At 33.2% G+C, this 18389-nt stretch overlaps 2 protein-coding genes across 2 annotated transcripts; both read left to right on the forward strand.

Moving 5' to 3' along the window:
- Positions 1-3645: 3645 nt before the first annotated feature.
- On the forward strand, positions 3646-6559 carry LOC120278870 (probable L-type lectin-domain containing receptor kinase S.7; the record flags this gene model as incomplete). The annotated part of the gene is given in 4 exon segments (XM_039285617.1): positions 3646-4698; positions 4700-4771; positions 4773-5602; positions 6375-6559. Coding segments are annotated over 4 exon segments (1962 nt in total), but the record flags the coding sequence as incomplete, so codon positions are not given.
- A 1017-nt stretch (positions 6560-7576) lies between these two features.
- On the forward strand, positions 7577-12736 carry LOC120279669 (D-aminoacyl-tRNA deacylase). Its single transcript, XM_039286593.1, has 9 exons — positions 7577-7780; positions 7857-8040; positions 8126-8268; positions 9673-9736; positions 10359-10411; positions 10688-10743; positions 11034-11108; positions 11717-11905; positions 12322-12736. Exons 1-9 carry the CDS (start codon positions 7577-7579, stop codon positions 12407-12409), a joined length of 1056 nt encoding a protein of 351 aa, XP_039142527.1. The 3' UTR covers positions 12410-12736.
- Positions 12737-18389: the final 5653 nt, after the last annotated feature.

The raw sequence follows: 18389 nt of genomic DNA on the forward strand, positions 1-18389 counted from the left end.
GATCCTAAATTTAACATTAAATCCCATACAAGATGAGGGCATAAGTGTTTATTAAATTTGTTTCAAGGCTGTGTGCACTCATGTTTCTTTTAAATAAAAGGCACTTATTGCCTATTTGTCATCAGTTTAGTTTAGGATATCTGTTTCGGTTAAGACCTTAGATTAAACTTCAAAATCCACACAGGGGTGAGGGTGTACTGTGTAGATACTTATTAAGCTTACTTCACGTCTATGTGCATCATTGGCTTCCATTGAATAAGGATCACTTATTACTTATTTGTTACCATTTTAATTGTGTAGGATATTCGTCTCAATTTAGTATTTAAGATTGAACCTCAAAATCCATACAAAATGTAGGTATAAATACTTATTAAGCTTGCTTCACGTTTGTATCCATCCCTGATTTCTTTTAAATAATGTCCCTTATTGCTTATTTGCCAAAAATTATAAAAAAAAAAATAAAGAGGTTTATTTTATGAAGTTAGGTTTGTTGGAGTGTGGCACACTTTCCACCTTTCATTTTCAATTAAAAAAATTTTGAGTTATATGATGGTTTTTGCGGTGTTATAGTCCCTCTCAACTTCTAATTTTTCTTTTTCTCATATATATATATATATATATATCTTTTATTTAAAAGAAGGGGCAATCTAATCCAATAAGACTGAGAAGACCCTATAGTTTTCAAAACTTTTTAAATTTATAACTTTAAATTAAGCAATATTTTTATAAAACCATATATCCTCCTACTATCCCCAACTTTTGTTTATTTTCGTTTTATACATTTACAAACTTCCAAAAACCTAAAAGTATTTGTTTACTTTAAAATAGTGAAAAAGTACGTGATGATGGGTGACATACATTAACTTCCTTCCAATTTAGATTAAAACGACGGAAGTGACACTTTTTCACTTCAATAACTTTTTTTTAATTAAACTTATATTAAAAATTTTTCACTAAATATATAAGCTTGCTTTTTCAATTTTATTTTTTAAAAATTTTTATAAAATAAATATTATGACTATTAGAAATGATATTAACTTTCAACTATTTTATAGAAGTGTCACTTTTATATATATATATATATATATTTTATATCATTTCAAAGCAAATCAACGCTGGTAGACAAAATCACTTTAATACAAAAATGGGTTGGCATGTGCATTTTATTATATAAACATCAATAATTTTGTGGGAAAAAATAAAAATAAAAATAAAAATAAAAACAAAAACAAGTTTTGGTGTTAAGAAAACTATAGAAATGCAAATATTTTCCGTAATTGCAACGATGATATGAATTTCACAAAAGGTTTATGAGCTTGTGTTTGTGGTTTTTTTAAAATCTTTCATTATTGGAATCGTGCCAACAATAAGTAATTGAATAAGTTAAATATATATGATTTTTTTATTATTTGACCTTAACTATACATTAGAAGGAAGTAAAACTCTAGATCTCCCGCATAAGAGTCAAATGTCTTGTAGCTGGTTATTGTCATTATAACCATTTGCCACCAAATTAACCCTTAAAAATATTTTGTATAAATTATTTTATTAGTTTGTATTACTTTAAATATTGTATTTGTATTTTATTTATTTTTTTAATAAATAGACGACAAACACCCCTCAATTTAAATAAAGTCAATGATATGTATAAGCGTTAAAGCCAATTGTAAGCTCAAGATATATCTATGTATGGTTAATGGTATGTATAAGTGTTAAAGCCAATGTAAGCTCAAGATGCATCTATATATGCTCTCGACCTTGCATGAGATTGAGGTTCAATTTTAAATTATCTCTAAAACAAATACTCTATACATAAAGATTCAGTACAAACAAGTCGAGAGATCAGTGGTGTACTTTTTACTTAAAAAAATCAGAGGCATATATATATACTGAATTTAGATTGGATCGATATAATTTTGCAAATATACGACCCTACAATGGGGTAGTGACACTTCATTAATTTTCCGCTCAAGTTAAAGGTATTCAAATCTAACCTCTTATTTATCCATATATATAAAATATATATAACAAATCATTGTTACATGATATGACCATTATTGAAAACAATGGTTCAATAATGGTTCCACACTGAGTTGCATTCACAAACGAGTAAAATTTGATTGTTCCAATACATCACATAAGAAAGCATAGTTGTTATTTGTTTATTTATTATCTTTGTTTTTTATTGTATTATTTTCCTAACCAAGAATCTCGGATAAGTTATAAACATATTTTTTTATAAAAAAAAATTATTATTTGGATAATTTTTAAATTTTTTAAATGATATTAAAATATATTTTTTTAATTTTGAATAAATCAAGTTTTTATTACCAAGTCCAACACAATCCATGTGTGTTTACTTGTCATGAGATCACTGAAGGAGGTAGGTTGCCAACTTTTATACACAATGGTTGAAGTATAAGTTGAATAAAATGGACAAGGATCATGCTTGTCTTCACATGGAAAGAATCAAAAGATATTATCTTACAAGCAACAACTTATTTAAACACTGATGTATGTTTGTACTTTATATAATTCATAATATTTTTGGTCTCAATCTAATCAATAGCATTTTTTTTTCTTCTATATATATATATATATATATATTAGCGTGTGTATATATATATATATATATAATGAAGGGATGAAATAAGAGTTAGCAGACAAAAATAAGTTGGTAATTAAGATATTGAAAATGAAGCAAAAGTCATTACTCGCTTAGACATATTGACCACCTGCTCAAATTGTAGGTTTGCCTAATTTGAGGCATGCTAACTTATTCAAATGCTAGAGTGTAGGCAAAAATTGGAATCCCCGCACTCATGCTTGATTTAAACTAATAATATATATATATATATATATATATATATATGGGCTAGTAATCTAGGAACATCCATGATTGAAATTTAAAGACATCCACAGTAGTCATTGGATGATAATTCGACGGTTATGATTATCATAAATAGTGCAAAACGCGCTCTATAATGTTGTATATTAATCATGAACATTAAAAATAACATGTACAATACTTGTATAAACAAACAACCGCAGGATAGTGATCCAAGGTTGTAAAAGAAACATCCTTAAAGAACAGTAATCTAGAAACGTCCATAGATTACCATTTCCTTATATATATTGTGACTATCCATAGTGCTCGATTAATTAATTATGACATCAAGAAAGCCATCATGTTCAGATGTTTAACAGTACCATTTCGAGGGTCTCTTAAGAGAGGGAGAAAAGCAATGATGAGAGTCCTGTGAGGGCGCGTAAAACATAAACTCTGAGCATACTCATCTGAATAAACGCTTGCTCATCGCCCTTCTTATTTTTTTTTTAAAAAAAAACCTTTAACAAAATAAAGTTTGTGTTCAAAGGGTTATCATTGGCATTATCCACTTGTGCATAGAAAACAATCCAAAAATAAATAAATAAAGCAAAAAAAACAAAAAGTCTTTTATCCGACCGTTGGGCTAAAATTCCCACTGCCCAACTTTTCAAAAGCAACCGCGCCCTTTTCCCACCACTGTTTTTTTGTACCTTTTTTCATAAAAACCCCTCCTTTTTCCCCATATTCTCACCACCAATTTCACTATATATTTTTACATTCAAACCCACTCATTTTCAAATATTCACCAACCGCCATGTCTTCTTCTTCTTCTTCTCCTCCTCTTCATCCCTCCACTGCCCACCGCCGTCTCCTCGCCGGAGACCTTCGCCTTCGACCTTGCATCCCTATCTTTTCGCAACCTCACCCTCCTCGGCGACTCTGACCTCCGCTCCGGCGCCGTTGCCCTCACCCGCGACTCCAGCGTCCCCTCCTCCAGCTCCGGCTCCTTCCTCTTCAATCTCCCTATCCCTTTCTTTGATCCGAGCTCCAATCTCTCATTCTCCTTCTCCACTCGTTTCTCCTTCTCCATCACCAACCCTAGCCCTGGCTCCCCCGGCGATGGCCTTGCCTTCTTCGTCTCCGATCTGAGCGCTTTCCGTGGCCTATTCAACTCCTCGTCTCCGTCCACGAACTCTTCCATCCTCGCAGTCGAGTTCGACACCCGTTCAGGCGCCAACCATGTCGGTCTGGACATTGGCGGTCTGATTCCGATCAAAAGCTCTGATCTTTCTCCATTTGCAATCGAGCTCAAGAGCGGCAAAGCAATCACGGCGTGGATCGAGTACTTGAGAGACGAGAAAAGCCTCAAGGTTTGGGCTGGAAACTCAAGCTTGAAGCCAGAGAGGCCGGTCTTGTCTGCAAACTTTGATCTTTCGAGGTATTTTGAGCATTCGATGTATGTTGGGTTCTCGGCGTCCACAGAGGGCGGCACAGAGGTTCACACTATTGAGAGCTGGAGCTTCCGGACATTCGGATTTCCTGCCATTGATGGGCACCGGCAGAGCTCCCACAATATCTCCAATGGCTCTTGGAGTGCTTTCCCTACCAGTCCTGTTGTCGACGAAGGCAAGAGCTCTCACAAGATGACTGTTTTGTGCCTTGGAATGGTTGGTTTAGTGTTTTTTGGTATTGCTCTTATAATGTTTGCTTTTATGCTTGTGAGAAAGAGAATGGTTAGTCGAGAGGGCCAACAAGTGATCTTGAATGGTTTGAGACAGTTCAGGTATCAAGAACTCAGTTCGGCAACAAAAGGATTCAATGTTAATAGAATCGTCGGGGCAGGTGCGTTTGGGACGGTGTACAGAGCGGGTTGATCCAAAGACGGGCACCGCACTTGCTGTGAAGCGATCAAAGAAAAGCCATCAAAGCAAGAATGAGTTCTTTGGCAGAGCTGTCAATAATCGCCGGGTTGAGACATAAGAATTTGGTTCAGCTTCAAGGCTGGTGCTCGGAAAAGGGTGAGTTATTGCTTGTGTATGAGTTCATGCCTAATGGAAGCCTCGACAAGTTCCTCTATAGTGAAGCTGATATCGGTCTTTCTCTTGCATTGGATTGGACGAAGAGGTATAGTGTCGCTGTCGGTATTGCCTCAGCCCTTACTTATCTTCATGAAGAATGTGATCAGCAAGTGATACACAGGGATATCAAGACTAGTAACATAATGCTCGATGGTCATTTCAATGCCCGGTTGGGGGATTTCGGGCTCGCAAAGTTGTTGGATCATGACAAGAGCCCTGACTCGACTCTGACAGCCGGCACAATGGGATATCTTGCTCCTGAGTATCTGCAGTACGGGAGGGCTACTGATAAAAGTGATGTTTATAGTTATGGAGTAGTGATACTGGAAGTTTGCTGTGGGAGGAGACCAATTGAAGTTAAGGATGGACATGCTAACATGTTGATTAATTTGGTTGATTGGGTTTGGGGTTTGTACTCAAAAGATAGGCTTATCGACGCAGCTGATCAGCAGTTGAATGGTGCATTTGATGTGGAGTCAATGCTGAGGCTTTTGCTCATCGGTTTGAGCTGTGCAAATCCGATATGCACCGATAGGCCATCAATGAGAAAGGTTCTTCAGATCCTCGATCATGAGGCTGAACCCATTGTGGTACCTAAGCTAAAGCCTTCTCTAACTTTTAATTCAAGTGCTCCTTTGGCTTTGCAGGACATTGTTCTAGATTGTTATGAGAGCCAAGTCTCAAGTAAATCAAGGTGAGTTTCGTTCTTCAACTTGAAATATATTTGGTACTTTAGAAATAATTTTCAAGTTCTACAAAATGATTATTCTGTAAAATATTATGCTTGATATTGTATGAAACTATGAATGCAGAGGTTTGATGCAATTATTCGTTTTATGAGAATACGTTTGCTTTATCTTCTTAACACTTCTAATGTCGAATTATCGATGATGCATGCATCATGCATGACTTTTAGAGCATATTCATGCATCATGCATGTCTTTAGAGCCTATTCTGTCGATTTGAATGACTATTAGATCTTTTCTGTGATGTGTGTGCCTTATAGTTATAGTGAACAATGTGTGCGCATAAAATTGTACGCGAATGTTCGAAACTGTTTATCTGATTTCCTTTAAACTGAACCAAAAAATACAATTTCTGTGTGTACTATTTGATAAGTCGAACAATGTGATGATAACTAGTGTGAAAAAAAAAAATTGCCTCATTACTTTGTAATGTGATTCCCGCCGTATATTAATGATTTTCCAAGATCAAGAATTGAGTCGAAATTAACATACAGTGTCAATTCCCGATGCGTATTTTGCTGATAAATCGAAGGAATATCATGTTCGATAAAAGAATCGCTCATCTTAATTGTATAAATTGTTGTATCTGCAGAGTTGAAGAAGAATAACTCTGTTAAATTTACATTTAACAGTATCAGTTCACAAATACTAATTTGTTGTCTTTTCGAGAACTTGTCGTGCATTTTTCGAACATCATTTATCTGATTTTCTTATGTGCAGTGATTGATGTCAACTTGAAGAATGTTGAGATGGATTTCAAAATCATATGATATATCAAACTATCAAAGAACATGTGATGAACTGAGTGTTCTAATTTGTTATGATGCTTGTAATATCAACATTGTGTTTTATTCATTGGTTTTTTGAGAAACTTTTGTTGTACTCAAATGTAATTCATCTTCTGTGTATTTAATATATAATTTAAATATTATTAATGGGAAATTTGATTAGATTAATTGGTATTTTTATTATTATTATTATTATTATTATTATTATTTGATAAATGTTCAAAGTGTCAGTCTTTTATATGTACAACCTGGCCAACAGATTTGGGCGCCGCTGAATTATATGCAAAAGTTACAAACAAGAGCTTCATTTGGATTTTGCCTCCATTTTCCATTTGCTTACTTCCCAAGCTAATTAGCAGCCATTTAAGACCGGAATTAATAAGATGCTCTTTATTATTATTATTATTTTTTGGTGGAAGTACATTTTTGGAATTTGAATTATAATTAAAACTTTATTTTTAATTAATTTTTTTTTTTTTTACAAAATGAACAAGGAATACGTAAGTAGTGTATATAGCTTTCTAAATATACCACGGATTTTCACTTTTAGTAATGACAAGAAAATTGATCCTTAGTTTTTATGTGCATATAACAAATCCAATGCTAATAGATAATTTTTTTAGTCTAAATTATAAAGTTATTTTTATTTTTGTTTTAAAATAATTAAATATAACATCATGAATTATTATTAAAAAAAAAAAGGAAAAAGTGAAGTTTTGTTGTGTAAATTATAGACTAAAATAGTAAAATGACATTTTATTAGATTTAAAGATTAAAATGAATATTTATGTATAATTAAGGGGGCAATTTATACTTGAACTATAGCAAAATATTAATTTCTGTTTTTGAAAAATAAATTTTATTTATTAAATTATAATTTAATTTTTTTACAAATGTGATAAATGTTATCAGAGATGTGCACACGTATACTGATGTAGAGTTTTTTTAACACATAAATATTTGGTATATTCAGCATTAATTTTTGTTTTAGAATTAGAGAACTAAAATGAATATTTAATTTATCATTAAGGACTAATTGTGAAATTTAACCTTTTATAATTAATTAATTAATTAATTAATTTTTTTTTGAGAAGATTATAAATAGTTTGGAAGCGCACTAAGCTCGTCCAGTCCATGCTCCGCACGCGCCTCGCACGTGCCCTCTCTTCCTCTCCGCCATTCCCATCCTTGCTTCGCTCCTTCGCTTGCTCGCCGCCGCCGCCGCCGCCACCGACGATGGTGACCCTCGTCGTCGCCACCACCGCCGACCCCGCTTCCATCGGCCCAGCCTCCGCCCTCCTCTCCATGCCCGGCTGGTCCCCTGGCCCCTCCCTCCCTGTACTCCATTCTCTCCTTCTCGATCCTCTTCTTCGTTGCCCTTAGCTTCGATTTTGATTCGTTTTCATGGTTTCAGGATGGGATTGAGAGCTACGTCAATGGCGACGTGCGGATGGTCAAGCATAGCAGCAGTATCGTTGCTGAAGATGACCTTGATCGCCGATGGGAGGCATTCGCTGGGGAGCCCGTTGCTGAGACTATCTTCCTCAGTCGCCACACTGCCGTCTCCTCCCGCCCTGCACTTACTGTTCACCCAATTGGTCTCTGATCTTTCTTCTTTCTTTCCATTTTTTGGTGGTGATTTTGGGGTGTTTGACGTTTGTTGATCGGTTGTGGGATTTGCAGGTGTACCGCATTTGAAGGACGGTGATGTATTGGTGGCCGGCGGGAAGCCTGGGTGGGCGGGGCTACCGAATCCGAGGATTGGGCCATGGCTTCGGTTGCTCAAGAAGATCGCTGAACGGCAGGGACTTGTCCCTGAGTTTGAGGTTTGATTTTGGCTTTTACAGTTCATATTTGGTATTTAGGTCATTTTTAAAGTTGTGTTTGGATTGAATGAAAATGGAGGAAAATGAATTGAAATTAGAGAGAAATTGTTTTCTTTGTATTTAATTGGATGAAGTCAATAAGATGGATGGAAAAGCGAAGGAAATTTTTTTGTTGTAGTTCATATTTAGGTCATTGTTAAGGTTGTGCTTGGATTGAGTGAACTTGGTAGAAAATGAAATAAAATTGGAGAGGGATTGTCTTCTTTGTATTTAATTGGATGAAGTCAATAAGATGGATGGAAAAGTGAAGGAAATTTTTTTGTTGTACTTCATATTTAGGTCATTGTTAAGGTTGTGCTCGGATTGAGTGAATTTGGTGAAAAATGAAATAAAATTGGAGAGGAATTGTTTTCTTTGTATTTAATTGGATGAAGTCAATAAGATGGATGGAAAAGTGAAGGAATTTTTTTTGTTGTAGTTCATATTTAGGTCATTGTTAAGGTTGAGCTTGGATTGAGTGAATTTGGTGGAAAATGAAATAAAATTGGAGAGGAATTCTATTCTTTGTATTTAATTGGATGAAGTCAATAAGATGGATTGAAAAGTGAAGGAATTTTTTTTGTTGTAGTTCATATTTAGGTCATTGTTAAGGTTGTGCTCGGATTGAGTGAATTTGGTGGAAAATGAAATAAAATTGGAGAGGAATTGTTTTCTATGTATTTAATTGGATGAAGTTAATAAGATGGATTGAAAAGTGAAGGAATTTTTTTTGTTGTAGTTCATATTTAGGTCATTGTTAAGGTTGTGCTCAGATTGAGTGAATTTGGTGGAAAATGAAATAAAATTGGAGAGGAATTGTTTTCTATGTATTTAATTGGATGAAGTTAATAAGATGGATGAAAAAGTGAAGGAAAATTTCTTATAATTCATATTTAGGTCATTGTTAAGGTTGTGCTTCGATTGAGTGAAATTAGTGGAAAATGAAATAAAATTGGAGAGAAATTGTTTCCTTTGTGTTTGATTTTAAATTTTATGAAGGTAATAACATGGATAATAAAAAGTAAAGGAAATTTTGTTTTACTTTGCATTTGTATCATTGAAGGTTGTAGATTGAGTGAAAATGGAGGAAATTTAAATAAAATCAGAGAGACCTTGTTTTGTGTTTAATTGGATGAAGGTGACCATAAGCAAGTTAAGGAAAAATTATCGATTTTAATTTCTTTCATTTTACTACAATCCAAACTCGGTGTAATGACTGTTTTGTTGCAAGTGATATTATTTGCCTCATGTTGGTTATTGATTGATATACATGATTTTTTTAAACAGAATATGGCCTATTTTCCTGTTATTCGTTGGAACAAGTGCTCATATTTTTCAGTTATTATTATTGTTTTCTTTTTGTAGGTAACTCTAGAGGCAACTCATCATGGACCTGTGGTTAGCACGCCGACCATGTTTGTGGAGATTGGTATAGTTTTCCTTATGGTTTTGTTGCTCTATAATTTATTAAATGATGACATTCAGTCTTTCTTCATTTGTATATAATGTAATTCCTATATTTATAATGCAATCATTCAAGGAGAGCGAAATAAATGTTGTAAAAACTCAACATTTGAATGGCTTGTTAAAACTATGCTGTGATCTTTTACAGTCCACATCTTTTTTTCTATCCTCTGATAATTGTTCTAGTGTTCTTTTGCATCCTTAAATTTTTTTTTTTTGGTTTTTAATTTTTTGTTGCCTTACACCATTAGTTTGCATTGTTAACATTTATTTATTTAGATCTTTCATTGTTCAACTTTCTACATCACATTGTGAACTGTTCTTTTAACTTTTTTTCTTCTAATTCCTTGCCTATTTCACATCCACCGTGAGTGGAAAACTGTGTAGATTAAAGTTAAACTTTAATTTATTATTTATTTATAAATCATGTTATCAAATACCCTCATTTATCATGTTTCTTGAATTTAACTTAGATCTATTGTTTGCTAGATTTTGCTGGTTTTTTAATTATTTACTGGAAAATTCCAATTTTCTTAAATTGTCTGTCCTATTTTATGTTAATATAGATGCTTGAATTGCCTTTGTAGGCAGCACCAAAGAATGTTGGGGAAGACAAGATGCAGCTCAAGCTATTGCTTTGGTGAGTGTTAGTGTTTTACCGCTTCGGGAACAGACTTCTCTTTGGGTGTCCCATCCTCTTATCATGCATTATAGAGCCAGTGTTGCTAGATTACTTGAACTTACAATTTTTTCCAATTTGAAACTTTGAATAATCAAATCATCCATTTTTGGTAATTCTTCTACTCATTGAGTGTTACCGCTAGACTTGAAGATGAAATTTCCATGCTTTTGTTTTTCCCAAACTCGTATGCTTTTTATTCATTCATCAGAGAACTAAACTTTTTCACATTTGCAGTTATTGTGGGAAGGGCTAGGACTTGGAGGAGGTGATGGTGTTGGAAATTGGCACAGGTTGTGAAAGCATTTTATAAACTCAAAACCCTTCTATGCAACCTGCTTAAACTTAATGGCAATGTAGCTATGTTAGGGCAAAATAAACTCATCACAGAAATCATCAGATAAAACTTGTCTGTTAGAATCAGAACCTTTTTAAGGCCTAGATACACGTTTAGACTTTGGCATTTGTCTTTTGACATGAAACAACTTTCGTATAATTGATACTTATGGTGAGAATGTAATGAACTTATACTAAGGTTCCTGCCTTTTGAGGTAACAGCAACTTATCTGGGTTTAATATGCAGGAACAATGATAATCAAAAGGTTCTTCTTGGACTTGGAGGTGGTCACTACGTACCTCGTCACATGGATATTATTCTGTAAGTAATATTGATTTCCTACATTCTCTAAGTATGTATAGAATTAGTTATTTGTTTCTAATTATATAAATTCCAGATTAGAAGTCATTAGATGTTATAAGAAAAGTGAATACTATGTTATTGTGCTATTATAGTCAATTCCACTATTTATTTTACCAAACATTTAGTATTGTTTGTGTTGCCAAAACTGTTCTGGGTAAAATTGTTACATGCAATATGGACTGAAGAGACCATGATACCTAGTTAAATCGTATGAATGCCCTTTGGTGTAGGATTAGGAAGTGATACCAAATTGTCATTAGTTTTATGGTAAATGATATCATGTGTCAACATTTAGATTAGCTAGCGAATTTAGGATTCAGAATTTCAAGAGAAGGCTTGTTGCGTATGTACGTCCGTAATATTATTTTCTTCATGCGATCATGCGATCAGACAAAGATATCAAATTTCCTTTTATTTTTCCTTGAATTTTTCTTGATTAAATCATGCCCGAATCCATGTGATCTACCACTATGACTTTTACATTGCCTATCAAGAAAAGGAGAGTATACATGATATTCTATCATAGACAGTGTTCTCACTCCTTTTTCTATTGGAAACAAATGCAGGAAGGACGGTGCATGGGTCGGGCACTTACTATCTGGGTATTCATTGCCGATGGATGACCCGAACCAAAAGAAAGAACAGAATAAAGAGAAAGGAGTTGGCGGAACATGGAAACAAGCAATCAAAGTTTCTTATGAGGCTACTCAGCAAGCTTTTCCAGGGGGAGTAATTTTGGCACATCTAGATCACAAGTATGTTTGTCTCTCCTCCATACAATCTATAATTTCATTAGAGTTGTTAGTGATACCTTTGAATTTAAGAGGAAGACCTCTTAAAAGTTTCTTTGGTGAGCATTATTATATTCACCAATTTATAAAAGTGATCTACTAATAGAGCTAAGAGAAAGTAGTTGTTGCAAAACCAAGCACATATGTTTGTATTCATAGTTGCTGACTGCACTGATGTGGGTGGGATTATCAGTTAATCTTTTACACACAGTACATAATCCCAATTCAACTCAAAAAGTTTTGGACTTTGACCGATACTAACTTAATTGATGTGGGACTATTTGTTACTCTAATATGAAAGATAAGTCTTTTGCGATCATTTCTCGGCATGCTTGATAATGGAACTAATTAATTCAGTGATTGTTTCTGTGTTTGTGCAGGAGTTTTAAAAGTTGGCAGAAGAATGCCATCACAAGTTTTCTAGCAGAGCAAAATATTCAAGTCGGGAAGCCTTCCGACTTCTTTTAACATGACCACGTTACTTCTCTCGTCTGAATTACTATAGCTTCTGCTATTATTTTCATTCATGAAAGTCTATTCATGAATTATCATATATGTTCGATTGCACGATCGGTTTATACAGAGTAAATGTATCCTGGAAGAAATTTAACAGCATTTGGTTGAATTTTTTGAAGAAGAAAAGGTGAAGAAATTGAAGCTCTGTTATAACCAAAGGATTGGGGGATTGCTATGGCAGGAACTTTCTGTGAATTGTGACATGGAAACACTTGTAAGAAGATTAATGCACTAAATAAACACAAGAACATCATTACTCTTGGCTATTTACCAGATCAGAATACTTTCACTGAACACAACTACATTGCAAAGCTTAGGGGTCTAATCGATAGAGTTTGAGCTGAGCAGAATGTTGCTCGATATTAAACTCAGTTAAAAACTCGCTCCTTGATACTCGGTTTGAATTCGATTGAGTTTTGTTTTTGTAACTCGAGCTCGGCACGATACATAAATCGCGCGACTTAAATTTGCTCGACGAAGCTCGATAAAGACTAATAATAAACTCGAATTAATCATATATATTTTTACGCTCGAGCTCAATTATATATATAAAACAAATTAATATATAATATATACACACAAAAATAACTATTCAATTAAGCTTGCGGGCATTTGAGTCAAGTATTAAAATGTTCGAGCTCAACTCGGTCATACGCTAGTTGAGTTCGAGCTTTTTCCGAATCGAACTCAAATACCTTGCAAGAAGTAGTGTATCATTTACACTCCTAGCAAAAGGTGCAATATGAAAATGAATGTAGATAACCTCAAAAACACTCGACTCCTGTTAAAGCAAAATGATCAAATCTTGGAGCTAAGTCTAAATTACAAGTCAAGTACTAGTAAGTCTGAGTTAGTGAGACACACTCTAATTCAAGGAATGTTACCAAAAATAAATTTATGATCGTTCACTGCTTTTTTGCAGCCCTAACTCAGTCAAGAATTAGCTTGAATTTTTTTAGTATACTATTATTAAGCATAGCCTTGACTTCATGAACTCCTTCTCCCGGTGTGGTAAAAATGCAAATATTATCATTGATTCTGTTCAAGACACTGAAAGCTTGTTATGGTGTTACCATAGATAGATCGATCTCTCATACTGAGTATATCCCCATGAGCCGCCTTCATCTATTTATTATTCTTTTAAAAAAATGTGAAAACTTATTGTGGGTTCTATGATATTATACAAATTAATTTATATAATATCACTTATTTTATTGCAAAAATCTATTGTCTAGCCTCTTAAATTTTTATTTAAAAATTAGTATATATAACCTAAAAAATATAGTTTTAGGGAAAAAAACTATGTATAATATTTTTTAGGCCCTCGATTTTTTATAAATTAGGTTATATTATAACAAATTTTATGTTTTTTTTTCTCTCGGCTAGGGTAGCATCTGTTTGTTACTTGTGCTATGTGTTTGTTGTTTGTTGTTTGTTTTTTTTTTCTTTTTCTTTTTTGATGTATTCTCCATGCCTAGTGAATGATTTGTTTTATTTTTCTTTGGGTTGTACCATGATAGGAACGTGAGTGTGCGTGCTAATCATATAATAAAGTGCTTAAAAGTGGGTATCAGTCCACAAGGAAGATCGAGAGTACTAGTATTAGTCCTAATCCCGAAAATTAGCCTAAATAAAAGTAGTGATGTGTGCGAGCAAACTAAGAAACGAAAGTGAAGAAAACAAGAATAAAGAAATAAGAGTAGCTGAGAAACCAGAGAGAAAAGGGATGTCCCGGCATAGTATCCCTATAGGATTTGTTAAGTTCAGGACAAATATTGTATAAGTATGTAATTCTATTTGAACTGAGAGAAATCAAAAAAGCCATGAAAACCCCCCTTCATTAATGGAGGGCAAGCATCCAAACAATAAGACGCAATGAGAATAAAAGAAGACATGAAAACCCCTTTTTCAATTGTGCTGAGAGATGATTGCCGAAGAATGCCCTAGGACGTTCCATGAATGCCGCCAAACTAACCTTGATGGCTAAAATCCTTTTTCGCCAAGATAGATGGGCTAAATCTACCTCTAGAATTGCCTCCAAAGCACTAGAGATTCACCCTTTTTCTTCCCCTTAAGCCCACCTTCCAATAGAACAAAAGATGCTCCAGAAACCCATGTTAGGAATACTTGTACTACACCACTTGCGAGTTGCTTATGGGCATAAGAATGCGGCCGTAAGAAGCTGGGGATGATGGTCCGCTATCCTTATGGGATCAGTTACGGGCATAAGTCCTATCTGTAAGATCTTCTGTCTAGTGTTACGTCTTAGTTACGGTGATAAACTCTATAATCGTAAACTCCTCTGGATAGTCCTTAGGGTCTATCTTACGGGCGTAAATCCTACCCGTAAGATCCTCTGGTCTATTTTTATGCTCCTTTTTATGGGCATAATCATACTCACAAGGTTATCTGGAAAAGACTTACGGTTATAAGTAAGTATGTCCTGGCTTCATGAATAATGCCAAGAAAGCTTCATCTTCGTCGTTTTGGCTCTAGAATGCTTTTTTTGGATTTCTCTCATTCTTAAGCACTATCCCAAGCCTGAGAAGGGAAAATACACCATGTTTAACATCGAATTCTAAAATATAACTCTAATACATACCTAATGAGTGTAATAAATGATATAAAATAATAAACAATCATACACTCATCTTATTGTCTTTGTGTCAGTCTATATTATGTTATTCTTTTATTGTATGTGGTTTATTTATTTTTTCTAATAAAATAAGAATAAAATTAAAAAATATTAAAGATAAATATCTATAATTATGGACTTTATACGACAAGATGGGTCATTAGGAGCACTCTTATGGGAGCCAAAACATAAAAATATTATTTAGTGGGGTAAATATCTTGATTGGGTATTGTAATATGGTCAATTTTCACTTTGAGAATCAAACTTCAATTTGTATAGTTTTTGTTATCCAATTTTAATTTGGTTTCACCGAGATGTTACCAAGAGATTTCCAGGAGGAATTTGATGATGTGCCATATTGCCTCATTAACAGCAATTTGTCATGTAATCTATTGACCCTTACATGCCACATTATCAACGATGTCCACATGGTCACTTATTATGCAAATCAACAATGTTCAGGCATACATAATAGGTGGTCACATGGACATTTTTTATAATGTGGCATGTGAATGGCAATCGATGACAAGCCGAATTGCTGCGGACAAGGCAATTCCAGCAACCACTTCATCAAATCCCTCCTAAAAACTCCTTGGTACTCTCTTGGTGAAACCAAATTGAAGTTGGATAACCGAAATTTTACAAATTAAAGTTTGATACTCAAACTAAAAATTAATCATAGTATAGTACTTACTCAAGATATTTACCCTTATTTAGTGATTAGTCAGTAATTTGTGACTTAAATATATCAAAAATAAAAATATAAATATAAAATAAGCCAATAAATAAATTGGCAGAGTGAGTTGTGTCCCCTAAATATCCCATCTTGTCGATTCATTCATTCCAACCATCAAAATCTGTATAATCTTTTTATTTTGAAAACTAAATTTGGAAAGCTTTAGCAATTTGATTCCAATCACTATTAACCGAAAAAGAAAAAGTTGAAATTATGAATGATGCATAAAAATCATAAACCAATCCAAAGGTTTTGAAAATACTAATAAAACTATAAAAAGGTTTTAAAAAAACTACAAAGAAAAAGCTATAAGCTAATCACCAAGGTTGTCTGACCCGACCCGGGCAATGACTCGGCTAAGTCTAAGGGTTAGGGGTCAATGGGTTCGACCGGGTCGAACCGGGGTTGAACCGGGGTCAATAATAAAATATAAAAAAATATTATAATAATTAATAATGAGCAAATATAATATTAAACACATAATTATAATATAAAAAATATTCAAATATGATATTTAAATTGATAAATGACCTTATGTACAATAGTGTTTTCTAATTATGTCATTTATTTTTACATTTTTTAAATATTTACAAATTTAATATATTAATATATAATTATCGAACTTCACTCAGTGTCATTTATTTATTTATTTGTTTATTGGTTGATTTTGTTAAAATAGATAAGAAATTTAATTCACTAATTCTTATATCTCAATTGAGTTTTTATTTTGGTTTAAATTTTCTTATATTTTTTATTTAATTAGAATACTTTATTTTTATATTTTTTAATAAAATTGGACTCATTTATTGTTTTATTTTCTTAATAAATAAAATTTTTAGAAAGTATTTACAAAACACATTAATAGATTTTATTTTTAAATGTTAATTTTTGTTGGTATGTTTATGATATATATATATTGTAATTCTATTTATTGATTATAAATTATAAATTAATATTAATAAATATACACAATTTTGTGGTTTCTAATGAGAGAATAATAATAAATTATTAAATATTGTAAAAAAAAATTAAACATTATGACCCTTTTGACCCGGCCGAGTCAACCGGTTTTCTGTTGAACCGCCCGGGTCACAGGATTAACACCGGATTTTTTAATACCCGGTTCAATGTGGGTATACCCGGACCGGCCACATGGCCGATTCCCGATTTTTCCGATTGAGCCGGCCGGGCCGGTCCGGGTCTGACAACCTTGCTAATCAAAGGCTCCACGATTTGAGAATAAGAATAAATCAAATTATAAAAATATTCTAGAGCTACAATAATATTAAAAATGGTTACAATTGAAAAAAAAACCCAATGAATTTGACTTTTTTTTTTGTTTTTATATTTTTAAAAAAGTTTATAAAATTAATGTTTAAAACAAATTTTGGAATTAAAAAAATATTTAAAAAGGTTAATGACACTATTTTTTCCAAAGTGAGCAATGCATGTGCTCATGCAAATTATCAAGACGAAGACCAAACATCAATTCTATCTAGTCAGCAAAGGAATATACTCAGACTGAGATGTTAACAACATGAATGAAACTTGCAAGCATATTGAATTTGAATTCACTTGCAATCATATTGAATTTGATTTCAACCCTGGATTGAACTACAGTTATGATCTTTGCTCTTTGGTGTGGCATTTGTGAGAGTTAATGGAACTTATATCTTGTTATGTTTGCTATTTTAGTAACTTTGCAATTAGTCAACGAACCTCACAAATTAAACTTTACATTCGTATATCTCTTTCTTGAAAAAAATATATATCAAAGAAATAGCTGTCCATCCAATTGCACATATTGTTAATTGGAGCTTGTTAACAATTACGTTTGTTAATTAAACTGTCTGATTATAGTATGTCCTTAATGTAATATAATATGAAACACAAACGTTTAAAGATACACAAGTTGAATGATTTGTTAATTACTTTCAAGGTATACAAGAGCTATATATCAGACAGCTCACATCATCATGCATGTTTAGTTAACAAAATATATCTTAAACCATGTAATTAATTGGTATGATTTAATTATTGTAATATAATATGATGCAGTGCTCAATGATTTACAAGTTGTATGGTTTGTTTATCTCATTTTTAACACTATCCGGCCAAGAAGTGGCATACAGCTCACTCACCATGTCTTGTTGTGAAGATTGATTATATTTTAAGTGGGTAGATCTGCTTGAATGATTAATTTAATTCAACTTGCAAGGTGTCCCAGATGAGACTTGCTGTTCATTGACTATGCTACTAACTTTATGGACAAGATAAGATGTCTTAATAATATATATATATATATATATATATATTAAGATGCATTTTCCAGGCAATGGGAGTTGCACAATATTTTTTTCTTCATTTATTGGGAGGTGTGCAAGTAGTAGTATATATTATAATCATGGCTGGATCTCCTTTACATGTCATCATATATAACTTCTGAGTGACTGCCGGTTCTCATTATCTTACTAATTGTGATTGACTTCTGAGTGATCATCGGAGAGCTATTCTTTGGCAAGAAGAAGAAGAAGAAGATCATGGCAATGATAGTGGATGCA

This window comes from Dioscorea cayenensis, chromosome 16 (genome assembly GCF_009730915.1).
Source record: "Dioscorea cayenensis subsp. rotundata cultivar TDr96_F1 chromosome 16, TDr96_F1_v2_PseudoChromosome.rev07_lg8_w22 25.fasta, whole genome shotgun sequence".
NCBI lineage: Eukaryota > Viridiplantae > Streptophyta > Magnoliopsida > Dioscoreales > Dioscoreaceae > Dioscorea > Dioscorea cayenensis.